This window comes from Felis catus, chromosome C2 (assembly GCF_018350175.1).
Source record: "Felis catus isolate Fca126 chromosome C2, F.catus_Fca126_mat1.0, whole genome shotgun sequence".
Taxonomy (NCBI): domain Eukaryota; kingdom Metazoa; phylum Chordata; class Mammalia; order Carnivora; family Felidae; genus Felis; species Felis catus.
Genome location: NC_058376.1, coordinates 151,469,716 through 151,487,975, shown reverse-complemented (window position 1 = coordinate 151,487,975; position 18,260 = coordinate 151,469,716). Strand labels below are relative to the sequence as shown.

General features: G+C 57.2%; 2 protein-coding genes across 7 annotated transcripts in view; one reads left to right on the top strand and one right to left on the bottom strand.

Annotated features, from left to right (window-relative positions):
- Positions 1–7,703, top strand: part of WDR48 (WD repeat domain 48) — a 44,067-nt gene extending 36,364 nt beyond the window's left edge. For all 3 annotated transcript variants that reach the window (XM_003992225.6, XM_019810913.3, XM_019810914.3), the window contains 5 exons: positions 26–131; positions 1,228–1,315; positions 3,620–3,696; positions 4,859–5,051; positions 5,688–7,703. In XM_003992225.6, the coding sequence (XP_003992274.1) occupies positions 26–131; positions 1,228–1,315; positions 3,620–3,696; positions 4,859–5,051; positions 5,688–5,783 (560 nt within the window). In that variant the 3' untranslated portion in view covers positions 5,784–7,703. The remainder of the gene's footprint in view (positions 1–25; positions 132–1,227; positions 1,316–3,619; positions 3,697–4,858; positions 5,052–5,687) is intronic.
- Positions 7,704–18,259, bottom strand: GORASP1 (golgi reassembly stacking protein 1). 4 transcript variants are annotated; one of them, XM_023260717.2, is made up of 9 exons: positions 18,105–18,259; positions 14,367–14,447; positions 13,636–13,839; positions 12,311–12,397; positions 12,031–12,161; positions 11,593–11,800; positions 10,685–10,835; positions 10,061–10,213; positions 7,704–9,826 (listed from the first exon to the last, which is right to left on the bottom strand). In XM_023260717.2, the coding sequence occupies exons 1-9, from the start codon at positions 18,165–18,167 to the stop codon at positions 9,564–9,566; spliced, it is 1,341 nt and encodes a 446-aa protein (XP_023116485.2). In that variant the 5' UTR covers positions 18,168–18,259; the 3' UTR covers positions 7,704–9,563. The 4 variants fall into 4 exon arrangements, with proteins under 4 accessions (XP_023116485.2, XP_044893779.1, XP_023116486.2 ...); XM_045037844.1 differs by having other exon boundaries at positions 18,027–18,182; XM_023260718.2 differs by lacking the exon at positions 18,105–18,259 and adding an exon at positions 17,780–17,913.
- Between the last annotated feature and the right edge of the window lies 1 nt (position 18,260).

Genomic DNA, 18,260 nt, shown 5'->3' with positions numbered 1-18,260 from the left:
TGACACCATGTGCATCTTTTCCTAGTAAATGGGGAGCAGGAGAACCGAGTGCAGAAGGGAAATGGATATTTTCAAGTCCCCCCCCACACTCCTGTGATCTTTGGTGAAGCTGGGGGACGCACACTGTTCAGGTATGGGTAAGGAAGGTCGGAGACCCTGCCGAAGAGAGCATCCCATTTGCTAAGAGATACGGACTCAAACATGATAAACTGGGGTTTGTTTGTTTGTTAAGATTTTACTTTTTTTAGCCAATTAATTATTTTTAAAGATTTTATTTTTAAAGTGATCACTCCAACATGGGGCTCAGCCTCACAACCCTGAGATCAAGAGTCGCTTGCTTTACTGACGGAGCCAGCCAGGCACGTCCAAACATAAGTTGTTCATTACTAACTTTTATGGGTGTGATTCGGAAGCTTTTCCATCTCCATGCGATAATTCAGTGTCTGATGCCAGTCGGCCCCATTCTAACTGAGAGCTGAGCGTCTCGTGTGACAGTAAGGTCGGGACCTTGCTTTCAGGCAGCTTCTCTGGTGGTTTCTGCAGGAAGCTCTCCCTCTCTCTCACTGAAGCCAGCGTGACTGAGGGGTCAGGAATCCCCAGGTGTCCCTGCTCAGAGCATCAGAGCAGGGCACTTCCCTCGGGCTGGGCCCTGCAGGACCGCCTGGGCTGCTCCTGAGAACCGTCGTGCTCGGTGGTGCCCCGGCCTGAGGTGCAAGGCGGTCAGTCCCTCGTGAGGCCCCGCGGGGAAGCTGGAGTAGCTTCCCCTCAGGTTGCCAGCGAGGCCCTGCTGGAGCCACGGGGGAGCTCACTAGAGTCTCCTCTGGGCCAGAAGTGAGAGGAACGCTTCTGTTGCCCTTGAGCTCAGAATCCTCCGAGGGTCATTACCAAAACCGCCCCGCCCCCTGTCAAGTGCCCCGGGGGGGGGGGGGGGGGGGGGGGCTGTGCCGTGCACGGGAGCCCAGGCAGGAGAGCTTTCCGGGCTGTTCTGCCTCCACCCAGGGTTCCTGTCGTCACCTGACAACTCAGAGGAGCGGCGCTAGTGTGCGCCTGACCTCGACGTCTGGGGCCCTGCTCTCCCTCCCGGCGGACTGAGTCAGGCCGCCTGGCTGCCATCAAGGGGGGGTTGCCCGGAATGAGCTCCGTAGGGTCCCTCCCTGTAATGTTTGCTGACGGGGGTTTGTCATTTGTGCTGCTTGTGTCACTTACTACCTGACGGGTTATGTTTAGGCTGCTCTGCCGAGACTCCGGGGGTGAGACTGAGTCGATGCTTCTTAATGAGACAGTGCCACAATGGGTCATTGACATCACTGTGGATGTAAGTGTCCTTCGCTCCTGCTTCGCCCTTTTGTCCTTTCCAGATCACGAAGGCACGAGAACAGCCTTAGACCGTGCCGTCCTAAACTTGAGTCAAAACTAGGCTCCAAGTGGAATCCCCCTCTGCTTCCCTGCAGCTCCAGGGCTGCGGAAGAAGTTGGTAATGAGTCATGTCAGTTTATATCTCTGTTGGATTGAGTTATAAACATGTCATGTGCTTATTAAAGAAAATAAACGAATAAAGGGAAACGCCCACCTCTTTCCCAGTCATCCCTTTCTTCCATCCACTCCTGTCCTTCTCCCTAGAGCGATAACTTTTCGTAGTTTAATGCACAACCTTCAGGACTTTTTTCTGTGCGTACACAAGCAGGTACTATCCAGGTGTCTGTGTAGGTGCCTCTGTGTGTGTGTAGATACAGACACACACACACACACACACACACACACAGTTCATTATTTTGCACAAAATCTTATTATACATTCTGTTCTGCAACTTGGTTTGGTTTTATTTTTTGCTTAAAAATATGTCTTGGATGGTTTTTCATGTCTGTACGTCATACGGGTCATTCCTTTTTAATGATTACATAGTATGTCTTTGTATAAATGTGCCATAATAAATTATCTGGTCCCTGATTGAGGGACGTTAAGGTTGTTTCCAGTGTTCTCTATCACAAACAATGCTTCTGTCAACATCCTTGTATGTGTATCTTTGTATACTTTTTGGGTAAATTCCTAGAAGTGGAAATCCTGGATCCAAGGGTCTGCATGTTTTAAATTTTACGATACAGCCCATTTGCCCCCACAGAGGCTCCAACAGTGCATGAGTGCCCGTTTTTCCACACTGACCGACACTGTCGGTCTTTGCTTTGTCGGTCTTTAATGTGGGTTGGTTTGTTTGTTTCCATCTGTACTGAGGCTAGGCATCTTTTCGTATTGGCTGTTTGTGCTTCTCCTGTGAATTGCCTCTGTATCCTTCACTCCTTTTTCTGTTGGGGAGTTTGTGTGTCTTCCTGATTTGTAGGACTTCTTCATATTGAACAGTCACCCTTTGACTATTATCTGTGCCTCTCAGTTGAAGTATTACTTTTTCGTGGCTGGTGTCTTTTACCAGGCAAAAAGTTTGAATTTTTATGTAATCAGATTGATCTTCATGGCTCTGAGTGTCACATCTTGCTTGGCTGTTCTCTAGTACGTCTGTGATCATTGTTTTGTCTAGATCTGTAATTTATGAGAATGTGTGCTGTTTAGTGTGAGGTAGGATGCTAACTTCCTCCAAACAGATAGCCAGTGTGCCAAAACAATTTTTTTGAATAACCTATCCTTTTCTTAGTAATTGGAAATGCTGTCTTTATCAGGTACTAAATTTCTCTATGCACATGGGCCTGTTTCTAGACTCTCTTATGTGCTGTTGATCTGTTTTATATATTCCTAAAGCCTTATGAAAAAAGATTGAATCTCTAGAACCTCCAGAAAATGTGTTTTCTGTCCAGATATACCTCCAAGAACCTAAAGCCAGTGTGACACCTGATGGGTATTCTGTGCTCTTAGCTCTGAGTCCGAGCTCCCCATAAGCACTACTTTCTTTGAGTATGAAACTCACCTGGGATGCATTGCTGACGTTCAGCCTGTGGCTTATTCCTGAGAGGAGACACCCAGACAGGATATGACATGGAGGCTTGAAGGGGAGTGATACCCAGAGAAAAGATGACCAGTTAATTTTATCCTTCATCTGAGTACGTGGTTCACTTCATGGTAGACACCTAGGCGTTTGGCTGAAGTTTCCACTCTTGATTAAAACCTCAGACCTGATGTGAGAGGGAGAGAAAGTTGGAGGACCTCAGTGACCTTTCCAGCTAGATGATGGGCCTCACCAGCCTAGAGTGTGTGGTTTTGCTCAGAAGTGGATGCTGTGGGTTTCTCTCCAGACACTGAATTTTCTGTTTGGGCCCTTAAGTATCAGCCCCAATGTTTTAATGTGGAATTGAGATTTTGCTTTAAATAGCAAGTAATATTTGTTTTCCTTTAATACCTTGAATTGTTATTTGGGAAGAGCCATACTGCAGTTTCACACTGCCACTGACGTATCATTTATCTCGTATACGTTTTATTACGAAACTGAACGCGAGACTTTTCTGGATACATTTTCACTAGGCTTAGGTGATTCGATAGCTTACTATAAATTTCATAGGAAGTTCATTTGAATTGTAAAATAACTATCAACTGGTAAATCATGTTTTTTATTGACTTCATTTTCACTCATCAGCTAATAGAAATGATTATGCCTTTTTTACTTTTAATATTTCAGAAAAACATGCCCAAATTCAACAAAATTCCTTTCTACCTCCAACCTCACGCATCTTCGGGAGCAAAAACCTTAAAAAAGTAAGTAAATGTAGTGTCATGTGATGCCGGATCTAATCAATTGCCAGAGATTTTTTTATTCTTTATGATTGCTTTTATGGCAAAGGAGACATGTCGTAGATCTAAAGCTAGTTTCATAATACTGAAAGTTTACACGATTTACCCTTTACCAAGTACCTATGTGGTAGGCCACAGAAGTTCAAAAAAGTAAGACTTGGATTTTGTTTCTTGCCACAGCATAGTTTAGGACAGTTTGTATATAAAGACTGCTTTCACAGACACTTGGGGAATGAGGAGAGAGGGAGAAACGGATTTGGGGTTGGAGCTTTCTGGAAAGGCTTCTTGAAGGGCATGGAATTTGAGCTGCACATGGAAGGATGGATAGAGTTTCAAAAGAGAGGTATTCAACAAGACTTAAAAACCTTTTGTTAGGGAAATTTCCAGACATAACAAAAAGGAGATTAGAATGAACCCCGTTACCCTGTCAAACAGCTTCAGGGTTATTGACACATGTCTGAACACTTTCCTTCTTCTCTGCCTCCCCCACTCCCACCCACCTACACACACACACACACACACACACACACACACACACACACACACACAGGACTATGTTAAAGCGAGTCCTAGATTCCGCTTGTAATGACTGACGTTCAGGATGGCTTTCCGAGTTTGAGCCTGAGCTGCTTGGGTTGGCAACCTGACGTCAGTGATACAGAAATAGGTTTGGGAGCGAGGAAGCTGATGAATGTAGTTTTGGACACGGAGAGTTTGAGGTTCCTGCAGGACGTCCATCTGGAGATACCCGGCTGGCTGTTGGGCTTGTGGGTCATCACCGGGGGCTGCCTTCCCTCCCAGGAGCATTCAGTCTGCTGCTGTGCTAGGAAAGTCTTTAAGGGAATAAAACCCGGAAGGCTGTTCTTTATGTATGTGTAAGTCTTAACGTGCATTTAATCTCAGTTACCCGCTATCTGTGTCTCAGGAGGACACTATAGAGAATATGTTGGTAATTCTAAAATAGATGAAGGCAGTGACTGAAAACATCTATTGGTTTATGCTTCTGCGGTTTGCTTTATCTTTACCAAATGGGGACACCAAAGAGCATGTAAGACAACGTCCGGCGATTGGCTGACGTCACACTCTGCCCTTGCTTTTTTTTTTTTTTTTTTTTTTTTGTTTGCAGAGACAGACTCTCCGCCAGTGACATGCTCCAAGTCCGGAAGGTAATGGAACACGTTTACGAGAAAATCATCAACTTGGATAATGAGTCGCAAACCACTAGCTCTTCTAACAATGAAAAGCCAGGGGAACAGGAAAAAGAGGAGGATATTGCTGTGCTGGCAGAGGAGAAAATCGAACTTTTGTGCCAGGACCAGGTAAGTGCACTCGAGGACCGCGGCCCCATTCTCTCTAGTGCTGATGCTCAGAAAGCCAGGTGTCGTGTGATTACGCTTCCCACGTCTGTGGCCTTTGGGGGTGCTTCTGCTTTTAAGGAGACTCTGAGGAGGGAGTGCTGGGTCTCTCCCACCTACCGGTGAGGCCCCTTCCGAAGGGGCTCTTCGGCCCACCCTGAAGCTCCCGTTTACCCCGGGGAGGTTCTCCGGAAGAGGACACAGAGACGGTAAATGTGAATGTGCCGGTGGCTGTTTCTTTCCCCGACCGGAGAAGGACAGCCGCTGGCCTCGGTGCGCAGAGCGGCACCTGCTGTGCTGGGTGGAGACGTGCAGCGGAGGTGGGTGGCGCCCCGGGGGAGCTGTTTGAAGTAAAGGTGCACTCGAGGCATTTCCTCAGAGGAACGGCTGGAGTTGGGATTTCTGGCCCAGCCGCACGAGCTGCACGTCTCTCGGGGCCCCGGTTTGTGTCCACGTCACGGCGGCTGAGTCAGCACGAGCAGGCTGGCAGGTGGGGACGAGCTGGGTCGCCTGCTGAGAGTCTGAGTTCACAATAAAGGTCTTAGGTATCACACAGTAGAGGCTCTGACATTTTTTATGACCTGTTTTTTTGCCGTTCAGGTTTTGGATCCAAACATGGACCTCCGGACGGTGAAGCACTTCATCTGGAAGAGCGGGGGCGACCTCACCCTCCATTACCGCCAGAAGTCCACGTGAAGGGCGGGCAGGCGCTCCTGGGTATGCATTTACCGACCTTCCTCCGTGGCCCCGAGAGTAGTCCTAGGAAGCCCGCTGAGCCCCAATGGGAGCAAGACTTCTAGCGGCCGATTTGGTATGGACCGAGATTCTCTTTCAGTTGAAGCGACTAATCGAGATGTAATATAGAAACCAGTCTCCATGTGTAGATTAAGCTGTCCCCAGGGAGGCAGAGAGCGAGAGCAGGACAACCCCCCCCCCCCCCGCCCCCGAAGAGGACTGTGTCTTGCAAGATGTACAGAGAACGGACGACAGGCCAGCACAGACTCGGCTTCCTCCTTTTGTTTCAAAGGACCTTATCTTTGTCTGTTAGCACTTGTTAGAGACACATCGGTAGAGCCACCTCTGTCACTGTGTTTCAACTTCAAACCCACACGCTCTGTAGCTTTTCTAAGAGAGTACATTCCATCCACGCAGCACCTATGAAGGCTTTTTCCGAGTTGGTCATTAAAAACAAACACAACAAATGTTCTCACACTTACGACAGTTATTTTTAATAGGAATTTGCTGTTGTACAATTCAGGAGCCAGCCCACTTCAAAATAAATTCTCCTTCTTGGGCTCGTTTTAACCCTGCATCTCAGATGCGTTCTTTTAGGAAGACCTGTAGAGATTCCGGGTGCCGGACCGCAGCCCTCGGACCGCCAGACTGGAGTGCGCCCCGCAGTGCCCCGCGGTGCCGTGGGCCGCAGGGAGGTGCGGCTGTTTCACTCCTCCTCACGGTGCCCGGTTTTGTTTATGGGCAAAAGCCAGGCGACGCCACAGGCTCTCGCTCTGGGTGAACAGTGTGATGCCATCAAAGCCCAAGACCGTGATGGAACGGTAGCTTCATTTACACGCGACCTAAAACGCCTGGTGTCCCTGTGAGCTGACTGGATACTCTGTCCTGGGAGTACACATACTCGTTCCTCCGGAGTTTCACGGGCAGGGCGGTGGTGTGGTACCTGCACCCAGAGTTCTCTTCACTGTTCTTTCTAACGATCTAAAGCTTTCCTAGAATCCTTTGAGTCTTGTACAGAATGTAACTTATTGGGGATAAACACTTCAACTTTTGGCAAGAAGAAATACTTTGGATCCTCCCCAAGGTCATTTGTATTCAGCACAGAACAATGGTCCGCCCCATAAAACTACTTAAGACAAGCCTCCTGTATGAAGCCAGAAGCACAAGTGCCTTCGGAGGGCAGTTTATTCGGGTCCGGTCGCCTCCCCCTCTCGTGTGCGGTCAGTCCCCACGGCAGCAGGGGCCGGGGAGGGCGGGGAAGGTCTTCCCTCCTCCCTGTCCTCTTCCCAGGCTCGGCTGGAGGCAGCTGACGGGCCCGGGGCCAGACCTGACCATTTGAGATTCCCTTGCCTGCACGACTGTAGGGACAGGGCTCCCTCACCGCCGGCCAGGCTCCTTTGGAAAGTGGACAGGTCACTGCCTCCAGCACTTTGAAGAAGTCAGCAAAGAGGTGCCACGTTCCCAAGGAGTCTTTCCCCCTCACGCACAGAGCCACCGGCTTCTTTTTTTAAAGTCCTTTCTATCTGTTGGATACAACGGTGCACTTTTGGTGCACATTTTTTAGCAATAGTTGTGAATTGATGACAGAAACACAACAACCAAAAATCCCCACAGCTCATCTACCAGCCCTCAGCTGTGTCTGCGGGAGGGGCCTTGGGCCACAGGACGGGTTTTGCTGGGCCGTTTTGCCCTGTGTGCCGAGGCGTGAGGGGCGGCTGCACTCCCTTCCTGTCATCCATCTGACCCTCGGCATGCTTCTACTTCTTTTTCTCCTTCCAGTCAAACCAGTAATAGTTTCCAGAAAATTTGACAGCCTGCAATGCCAAAAGGGTAAAAATCTGTATTTCACGGTTGTATAGAATAAAGGCTTTAGTTAAAATATTTAAAGTGTAGTACACATTTATTTCTTTCACCTGTCACTTTCCTTCATAGCAGATTACAGAGAAACTTCTGGTTCCATGTTTAGTGTTTATCCCGACAATAATCAGCATCAACGCCCATTTTATCACCCAGTTTAAGGAGGGGAGTGCGTAAAAGGGAGGGAAGAGCCACAGCTCTGAAGGGAAGGGCACTTCGGGCCAGACTCCCAGGCTGCAGTTCAGGGAAGCTGCTCTCAGAACGGTCCCGTGGTGATGCTGTTCCGCTGCCCGGATTCCCGCAGGCGGACAGACGCTGGGCTCCCAGACCATCCAAGAACCAAGCCCCGGCGCTGGTGTCTCCGTTCTGCAGCGTATCGGCTGCTCCGGTAGGTTTGACAAGGGCTTGCTTTCAATGCTGTCACAGTGCCAGGAAGTTGAAGTGTTCGCTAACCGGGGGCCCGCCCTCCGTATACTTGACCTGTGCCGCCCAGAGCAGAGTCCCCGTCCCGTGGGCCTTGGGCCTAACAGAAATCTGGGCCCCGTTAAGTGCAGACGTTACACATCAAGCGGCAAAGGTGGCACCTCCCGCTGGGTGGCAGCTAGAAGACAAGGCCAGAGGCAGCCCGAGTGGCAATCAGCAAGTAGGAAGGGGAGGGACTGAAGCCAAGTCAGGAAGCACTTCCGTGGAGGGGAGGGCCCTTCCTGGATGGAGCCCTCCCTGCCTGCAGGAGCCAAGTAGAGCAGAAAACCTGGCCTCGTGTTAGCCTCTCGGGGCACCTGGAGGTGGAGGGAGCCGCCTCCTCCCGAACTGTGGGGAAGAACGGAGCGGCCCTTACCCACTCTTGTCCAGGCCCCCCCCCCTTCCCCCGTGGAGCGGGAGCAGTGTCTAAAGAGGTCTGGTCAGGACCCGCTTTGAAAGAGTCTGCTTAGGATGGTGACCTTAAATTTGTCATTTTTATTCACCGCTGGGGCTGACAAAGCCTGTGTATTTAAAAGAGATGGTTGTAGAAGTTTGGGAGCTGACAGGAGGCACCACTGGGTCTGAGGGGCGTCGGCCCTGGGGAAGAAGAAACGTCATGATCCAAGATCAAGGGAGTCTCTGCTGCAGGGCCTAGAGTCTCCACCCCTCCTCTCCCAGGAGAGGTGGACACGTTCACTGCTTCTCTCCTCCAGCTGGGACTGGCGTATGTCAGCCTGAACCGCCCGTGCAGTGTAGCACGGAGGAGGGCACGTGACCGAAGAGACCGTGATTGCGGCTCCAGGGGTCCCCAAGGCACGGGGCTGCCTTCTAGTACACGCAGGGCCAGCCGAGCTGTGCGGGCCGAGTCGAGGCCAGCCCCATGAAGTGCCAGGCAAACACTCCACACCCGTCCCTTCCTCCTTCACTCCCATCTGCACCCCTGACCCCGCCTGGATGCTGTGGCCTCCCGGACAGCCACAGCGACCAGAGCAGGAGAAGCGCCGCACTTAAGGGTACGTGGCCTACAGATGCCAAGGCCCACGGCCTCCCCTTACTACCCACTCGCTTTGTCCCACCCAAGCAGCAGAGTCCTTTCCTCTCCCACCCCAGCTCCTGCAGAACTTAACCTGGGTGCCGCTCCCAGCCTCCCACCGCCCCAAATGGACTCGTTTGAGACTCTCAAGTGCCCGATTCCCCAAAGCCAGGACCGTCGGGCAGAATTAAGGCCAACACGTCATCTCTTCGAGACCGGTAGGGTCCGAGCGGACACAAGAGCCCTTGCCTGCCGAAGTCCCTGCACGTCACTGGGGGCTGCAGCCTGGGAAGCTGGACACACCGGGCCGGAGGCTGGGCCGCGCGGCACGGCCCAAGCTGCTGCCCCACACCGAGGCCTCGTGAAATGCCACCAGGCCTCGTCCCACCCTAGGGCGTTATTTCTGGGGTAGAGAGCCGGGCCTGGCCGGCCGCCCCCTCAGCCTCGGCCTCCGAGTCCGGGCTCTCTGTGCTCGCCGGCTCCTCCTCGGCCTGTGCTTCGAGCAGCTCAGCAGACAGCCCGTCTTCCGGTGAGGCCGTAAAGGTGAGGCTGTCGGGAAGGGTTAGCTGAGGCAGGTGGTCTGGCTGGGCCTGGGGGCCTGGGCTGTCCGGGAAGGAGACCTCAAACTCTGACCCCGACCACGTGGCCTCACCTGAAACACACAGGGTGGGGCTCAGGAGGCCTGCGGGACCCGGGGCCAGCCACTCCTCTGACCCCCAACCCCCAGCCCAGGCGGTGATGGGGAAGGGGGGCTCCGGTACAAATGCCTTGACGAGGCTCTATCTCACCCCAAAGCCAGCCTCCCTCCCAGCTGAGAAACTCGGGGCAGCCTTCCCAACAGCCCAGGGTCCTTCCCAGAAAGCTTCCGCGGGCGTCGGCCACTCACCAGCCCGCTCGTGAGAACCGCTGCTGGAGCAGACGTCCTCGGGCCCTGCGGCTGTCACGGCTGTGGGGGTCGGCTCCGTGGGAGACGGCAGGCTGGGCCACACGCTGGCATTGCTGCTGTCCAACAGGGAGATACCCGACACGTCCAGGAAGCCTAGAGGAAGGGGCGCGAGTCTTTCCCAGCACAAAACCCCGACCACCGGAAGGCCAGTACCCTGGGGCACCTGGCCCGGCCTAAACCTGCAATGTCCTCAGCCCGTGGGGGCGCCCCCACCCAACCCCCACGCGGTCCCCACTGCCTACCGCCGAGGAAAGAAAAGAATCCGCGTTTGGGCCTCAGGGGACTAGCACTGTGGCAGGGAGCCCAGACCCTGCCTGCTCTGTCCCCAGAGTGCCGCGTGACCTTGAGCAGGCCACCTCCCTTCTGCCGTCCCCCCATCTGCACGCGGCACTGGCTCACCTGCAACCATCCTCACATATACGACATAGGACATATATGCCACAGGACGACAGATCCAGGGAAGGTTTTGGCACTTGGGCGAAAGCCTCGCCCTAAACCCGACGCCCACTCCAGCACCGAGGGGTGGCAGGCCCCCGAGCCTGCCGTCCGGGGCCCGCTCGCTACCTGGGTCCATGACTCGCTGCACTGGAGGTGGAGGCTGAAGAGGAGTCTCCATGGGACGTGCAAGTCCCCCAAGGTCTGGAGCACCACGGCTGGGACTCCCAGGCTCAGAAAGCTGTTCCTCCAAGGAGGAGCCGGGTGCCTGCAGCAGGGCCTGCAGGGGACAGGGACGAGGAGGGAACAGGGCAGGGGCATTTCAGGTCACACAGTCCACCCTAACCCCTGGCCCACGCTTGCCAGGGGATCAGCATTCCGCTTGAAGGCGCAGACAGCCTCGATGACCTGCCCCCTCCCCGTCCAGGTGATCTGAAGTTGGGCACGAGGGGCCTGGTGTGGCCTCTCCCGCAGTGCTGACAGGAGGAGCCCCTGGTGTCCACCCGGCCGGGTCCTCCCATGACCCGCCAGAAGAGAAGGCCCTCCCTGAACTCCAGCGTGCCTGGGGAGCGATCCTTGCATGCCCCCCCGGTACAGACCCCAGGCACCAGCCCGCTGCCCCAGAGGCACTCAGGTGCCTCTTCCAACAGCCGAGAAGGCAGGTCCGGCGCTCTCCTACGGACTCGGCCAGACACCCGCCCAGCCCGGGTTCCGCGAGCCCGGCCTCTGACCCGACGTCACCAGACTCACCGAGGCACGGGACGAGGCTATGCCCACCTCCGAGCCTCAGTTTCAAATGAAAATGACAACTAGTGCCTTGCCGTTACTCTCACCTCCAGACCCAAGTGGCAGGAGAACCCAAGTGGGCTTCACTGTCCCAGGACGGGACCGTCCGCTTCCACTAGGTCCCAGAAGCAAAAGGTCCTCCCCAGAGCTCCACAAACGGGCCCCTGGCGATGCCAGAGTCCTCTTTTCCCAGGTGGCAGGCCCCTCTGCCCACAGGAAGGTCCCCCCACTGGCAGATGCCCCCCACGCACCTCCATGTAGTCACCCTGCCTGGAGCCGGTCTCTGGGCGAGGAGGGGCAGGAGAGTCCTGGGGGGTGGGTCCAGGTGGCGGGGCATCAGGCCGCGGGGCATCAGGCGGCGGGGCATCAGGCGGCGGGGCACCAGGTGGCTTCTTGTGGTGGCTGGAGGGCTGGGTTGGGATCCGGTGCAGATACCCGTAGCCGATGCCACACCCCAGACTGCCAAAGTCCAGAAACAGTCAATCCGAGGGGTGGTCCCCTAGTCGGTCCTAGATCCGCCAACCCCACCCACGACTGGCAGTGGAAGAGCGAAAAGGGCGCCTCCCGGCCCCGTGTTCACCCTCAGCATCTCTGCACCCAGAGCCCAGCCTCCACACCCCCCCCTGTGCGATTCTGGTCCTCGGCCAGCGGCCAGGTCCCGCCCCGCAGCCCTCCCACTGAGCAAGTACCTGCCCTCTCCACCCCAGGCTGCGTTGGGAGTTACAGTCACCTCCCGGCAGGAGTCCGACTCGCAGTTGTAAACCATCAGCTTCAAGGGCTTCCCCTCGTGGGACTCGATGAGCGTAAAGAAGTCCTCGGACTACGACAAAGCCAGCGTCTGAGCCCTGCTCCCGGCACAGGAATCGGAGGCCCCAACAAAACGAGGCCCACCCCGCGGCCAGCACCCATCTCCACACCGGCGGCGACAGCCTTCAGGGACCCGGGGAGGGCAAGCCAAATCCTGCTCACCTCCTGGAGGATCTGGTCTGAGCCAACCACATAGTCTGTGTAGGGGCGCAGGCCGGCAAGGGAGGCGGGTGAAGAGGGTTCCACTTCCTGCGGAAAGAAGCACCAACTGCCTGTCTTGCTCCTGGAGCTGGGGGCGGGGAGGACGGAGGGGCCTGCCTCTCCAGGTACTCAGTGGGACTTCTGTCCTCTGTCCCCAGGCCCTGCAGGACCTCAAGCCCAGACCCTCCTACTCCACCCCCTAATTTCCGCAGGCTGTCCAGCAGAGGGCAGCACCGAGGCGCCGCTCAGGGCCCTGAGCTCTGCGATCTTGACCTGGGTTAACTCCTGACTCCACCAACCCCGAGCCAGCGACTGTGGACAAATACTTAACCCCTTAACATCAGTTTCCCCACATTTAAAAGTAAGATACACAGTACTTCCCCAGGGGCAACCTCAGGGTTGCCGAGAAGATTAAAAATAGAACACGCATGAAGAATGAAAACCACACGTCGGCCTCTGGTAAGTGCCAACTGTGGTTCCTGCTGCGGGCCTGCGGCTGGAGACCCCTGCCGAGGGGCTGGAGGCGGAGGCAGTGAGCAGGACTGGGTCCGAGGATTGTTTTCTCCCTGGGGGGGTGGGGGGTGGGAACTCTACTATTCCCAATCTCCCAGTCGCCCCCGGGGGAAGTGCAAAGGGATCACCGCATCGTCACCCCCACTGCGCTCCTGGACCAACCGAGGGAGGCTGAAAGAGAAGCCTCCCGCGAGAAGCTAGTAAGCGACAGTGGAGGCCACAAATCGGATCAGTCCACTGCCAGCTCAGGAAGCCCTCCGCCCACCAAGCTGCAGGACTCCCTCAAGGACGTGGGCACCACCAGGGAACCCACGTGTGTGTCTGCGAACAGACCTTAACAGCAACACCTGTGACAGCTCAGTCGCTGAGATTCGTCAACACCCAGCCCCCCAGGCAGCAAGCCAAGGCCCGAGGGGGCCTAAAGCAGGGGACCCGCCAGCAAAGACGAGATCCCGGCAGACCACCGAGTGGACCGGAAGACACGCCATGAAGGGCGGCCGCCTTCTGGCAGCACGACCACCCCTCCAGGAGAAGGTACCCCGCCTCTCAGAACAAGAAACCAAGGTTTCGGGGGTAAGAACGTGCCCAGAGTCACCTGGCTCACAAGCGGGGTGACGAGGAGCTGACCTCCGGGACTGACTCCTCTAACAGAGAAGCACTGGCTGCTGGCCTCTCCCGGTTGCCCCACCCCCACCCCCTACCCTTCCCCCGCCCCCGCCTCCCCCTGCGCGCGGGCACCACCTCCCCCGCACGCCCACCCTGGGCCCACTCACCAGCACATGCCACACGTGCTCGCTGGCCCTGCGGAAGCTGCAGAAGCGCACGCTGGCTCCCAGCAGGCCCTGGCCGCCCCACATGTTGCTGGGCACCACCTCCACCTCGCGCACCTTCATGGTCTTCATATTGAACACCTCCAGCTTCACGGGCTTCTCCACGTTGGCCTTCAGCAGGGCCTTGAGCGTGTCGTTCTCCTTGTTCTGCGGGGGCAGTGGGGCTGACGCCGGGGCCCCACCCCCCACCCCCACTCCCGGGTCGGGGCCCCTCGGCCTGGTCTGGGTCTGAGATGAGGAGGGGCCTGGGCGGCCAGCGGCCCCGGTGGGCTCTGGGCCGGCGACCCCTGCAGCCCCCACAGGGTGCCCCCAGGCACCACTAAACCCGCCTCCCTCAGCCCCTGGGGAACACAACAAAGTGGTCCAGAGCGTGGCAGGACTGCCCCTCTACGAGGCGCCCCTCGGCCAGAGCCTTCGCACCTCTCAGGCCCCGAAAGGCAGCTCCAAGAGCCCCCTCGCCTCCTCCCAGAAAGCTTAGGAGCAGAGCCCTGGGAGAGCCCCAGTGAGGCTAAGTAGAGGCCTGGAGAAGGAGAGATGGGTTGGGCCTCCCTCCAGAAGAAAAGGGAGGCAGAGCAGGGTGGGGCCTGCCGTGGGACAGGACACACACACACACACACACACACACACACACACACACAAGCAAGGCAGACAGCCGTCGTATGGTGGAGCCTCACCAGCCTTGAGTGCCCGATGGTGATGATGAAGTCAAAGTAGGGCTCCAGGCCTGCCTGCTGGGCTGGGGAGTTCTCCTGTACCTGTCCCACATTAGAGGCCACCGTCACCACCCCAACCCGTGCCTCTCCCAGAAACCCCCAGCCCCCAATTTCAGAGGCCACGCATCACGGATCCCTGCGTCCCAGCAGGGACACGTGCACTGCACGAACTGTTCCAGGCAGGCCACACATGGGCACGGTCGAGGTAACTCAATCCTCTCTTGCCGCCTTCCGGGGCACAAATTTTCCTCTATAGGAAATGGCTCTTGTCTGATCATTATCTGCACAGCATGCTTCCGGACAGGCCTCCTAGGAGAGCTCAGGGCAGCCCTGGGGGCTTCTAGAAGGCCACAGAGACACAGGGTGGCACAGGCCTGTGGGGAGGCTTAGGAGACAGGGAAGCCGGAGAGTTTACCAGAAAGGTTTAGATGTGGACAGGAAGGGAGGGTCCCAGGACGGAACCAGGGTTGTGCTCAGAAAGAGGGGGAAGGCAGCCTGTGGCCAGATCTGTGGCCAGATCCCAGGGCCCCGGACCCTGTGGTGGCGGACCCAAGACCAGCCGGGGAGGCGTGGCGGCAGCTGAGGAGTGTGGCTGAGGGAAGCAGACTGGAGGGACTGCCCCAAGGGATGAGCCTGAGCAGGGCGCCCAGTGAGCAGAGCCAGATCCCGGCCTCACAGCCTAGTCCCCACTGCACGGTACACAGGTCCCCCAGGAGCCACTCCTAGCCCAGGGGGGCCCCCTGCCCTGTCCTCCCGGAACTCACTGCTGGCTCCAAACACACAACAACCAGGCCTCCCAGCTGGGGTAGAAATCCATCTCAAAGGCCCCATTTACAGAGCCTTGCGCAAACAATGCAGGCTTTATACCCCGGGCTGGACCCTGCGGTGGCCCCCCCACCCCGCACCCACACCCTCAGGCCTTTGGCTGTGAGCACTTGATGTCCTGCTGGTCAGGCATCAGCCCAGAGGACACTGGGCTCCTGTGGCCTCCACAATGGAAAGGCCCTGTGGCTTCGACTACCCACCAGCCCCTAGAGTCTTGGATCCCCCCAGCTGAAGGAGAGCTCACACTGAGCCTCTGGATCAAAGCTAATTCGGCCCTGGAATTAGGAACCCCTCCTGGCTGTGACACCACCAGCTGGGCCCCTGCTCACCACCTCCCAAAGCTGCCATGGTTTCCCATGACAGTGAGCTCAGGAAGCGACTCCAATCCCAGCTGGCCCCTCTCCCAGCTGCCTCCTGCACCTCTACTCAGCCTCGGCTGTGACCTTGTCCTCTGGCCGTACTCCACTGCCTTCGCCCTGGGCTCCGCCATCACCCACTGTGGCTCTACGGGACTAATAATCTATGCCGCTGCCACAGCACCCCCACTCCTGCACCCCCACTCCAGCAGCAAGCGCTGCCCTCAGTCCCACTCTCCCTGGGGGGGACGGGGGGGCTCTCATCACCCCCACCCCACAGCCCCACCGGGTGTGCTTTTGTAACACTTTCCACTGTGTCCCCCAGCAGGGGACCTAATGTAATTAACGGTGACGGCAGCTTACCCTTGCCGAGGACAGGCTCCGTGCCAGGGGACTAGGACACCTGCTCTACCTTGCATTTAACCCTTAAACTCATACCGACTTACAGAAGAGGGGAAGCCCCAGGAAATGCAACCCAGAGCCAGCTCTGTTCCACCATCCTGTAACAACCAGTGCCTGGGAACCCTCCGTGGCCCTAAGCTCGCCGAGGGCAGGGTCTTCTCCAACGCGCCTGGCACACGGTGAGGACGCCAATATTGACAGAGGGCGGCACACGCGTCCTCCATTTTTAAAGAAACGTTAGTAAAGGGCGCCTGGGTGGCCCAGTCGGTTAAGCATCTGACTGTGGCTCAGGTCATGATCTCACGGTTTGCGAGTTCGAGCCCTGCGTGGGGATCAGAGCCCACTTCGGATCCTCTGTCTCCCTCTCTCTCTCTCTCACGCACACAAATAAATAAACATTAGAAAAAAGAGGTTAGCAGGAAATGTCGCACCTCCACGTAAAACGTCCCGATGGCTCCACAGGGCAGAATAAAATCCTAGACCTTCAGGACAAATGCCAGGCCCAATATAATCCGGCCTCGTCCTTTACCGCTGCCCTCCTTACAGGGGCCGCCCTGTCCATGCACTTCCTCAACACAACAAGCCCAGCCCACCTCAGGGCCTCCCTCTGCCCAGAAGGCTCTTTCTTCCACCAAGTATCCGTACTGCCCACTCCTTCCTTCCGAGGTGCTTTGATGAGAGGCCTGTCCTGACCCATCTGTCACTTCCTCGGCTTTATCCTCCACCCCAGCAGTGAGATCTATTTCGTCTGTGCCTGCCTCCTCTCAGGGCCAGCAACCAAATGTAAGCTCCATGAGAACAGGGACAACGTCTGTTCTGTCCCCTGCTTTATCTCTGGCACCCAGAACTCCGCTTGCCAGAGCAGGTGCTTACAAATGTCCGTTTGGGGGAATGGAAGACCTCCAGTCCTCTCCACTCTGCCCTCTCCAGCAGCCCCCTCCTGTCTTCACTGCCCCCATCGCCCCACCCCTCCCTCTTGCCAAATCCTCAGTTCCTTCCCTTTCCATCAACCTGCTGCAAAACTCTCCTGGATGCATCCCAACGTCCACCTTTTCTGTCAGGGGCCTCACCGTGATGCCAACCAGAGAAAGCCCATCACCCAGGCAGAATCCTGAAGCCCGCCTGGCTCTCCTTTTAGGAAAACCCTCCTCTAGCCCTCCCCTCTTGCGGTTGTTAACAGAGCCTCCCACCAGGATACAGACACGCCCTGCCTACACTCAGCCCAGCATCTATCCACGGTGCCCAAGGGAAAACACAGGGTCCTTACCCACTGCGCTCTGGGGTCAGAGACCCTCCTGTCCCAGCCCTCCTTCTCTGGGGTACACATTGTCACCCCAACTCTCCATCTGGCTGCTGGCCCCTCTCCTCCTCTTCAGACTCGAGGAACCCCACTCCGTCTTCACTTTGCCCAGAACTGCCAGTCCAGACCTCCTGGTCGCAGCACCAAGACGACTTTCTCGGTCGCGCCTCTCCGCGGGTTGCACCCGAGGTCCCTCCCCTGCTGCCAGCGCTCTCCCCGTGCCCTCTGCGCCATTCTCCTGACTCTCCCGCTCCCGCTCTCCCTGGCTGGTTCGCGCTGCCCCTCGAGCCCCCGACCCGAGGCCTGTCGACCCCATGACGGCGGCGCGCGGGCCGGCCGGCTCCCTGGCAGTCGGCGTCCTCTCGGCCACCCCGACTCCCTGGACCCGAGGGCGGCGAGCTAGCGTCTCGGTGTCGCTGGCTCTCTCCCCAGGTCCAGCCCGAAGGCGACCGCAAATAGGACCTAAGTGCACAAGTGCCTCCCGGCTGAACCTGGTGCAATCTTCATCCGGGCGAAGTGCCACTCCGGGACCAGGAAACGCTCCCGCTTCCTGCTTGGCTGGCACTCGGGGCCGGGGCCGGCGCCGGGCCGACCGCGGCCGCAGACAGGCCGGGGGCCGGAGGGCCGCGGCGCCGCCTCCCGGAGGAGGCTCCCACCGGGAAGGAGGCACATCCCGTCCCCGCCCCCACCGACACCACCCGGCGGCCCCTCGGGGGCCGAGACCCCGCCGCTGCCGACCTCGGGCCGCCGATAAGCGTCCCGTCGCTTCCGTGCGGGCGCCCAGCCAAGGTCACCGGCGCCGCGCGGGCGACTCACCCCGTGCAGGTGGAAGCCCTCGGCACCGCCCGCGGGCTGCTCCGCGCTGGCGCCCAGGCCCATGGCGGCGGCCCGGCGGCGGCGCTCACCCGGCGGCCCGGCCCGGCGCCATCAGCGCGCACCGGCCGTCTCGGCGCTCGATTGCCCGCGCCTTGT

Bases quoted from the DNA above. Each gene is read 5' to 3' on its own strand.
- GORASP1 (XM_045037844.1), bottom strand. From the start codon at position 18,167: ATGGGCCTGGGCGCCAGCGCGGAGCAGCCCGCGGGCGGTGCCGAGGGC. The intron at 10,836-11,592 runs GTGCGTGGGGGG...TGTCCCCTGCAG, and splicing joins GGCAGGGTGACTACATGGAG to GCCCTGCTGCAGGCACCCGG. The intron at 9,827-10,060 runs GTGAGTGGCCGA...TGTGTGTTTCAG, and splicing joins CGGTTCTCACGAGCGGGCTG to GTGAGGCCACGTGGTCGGGG.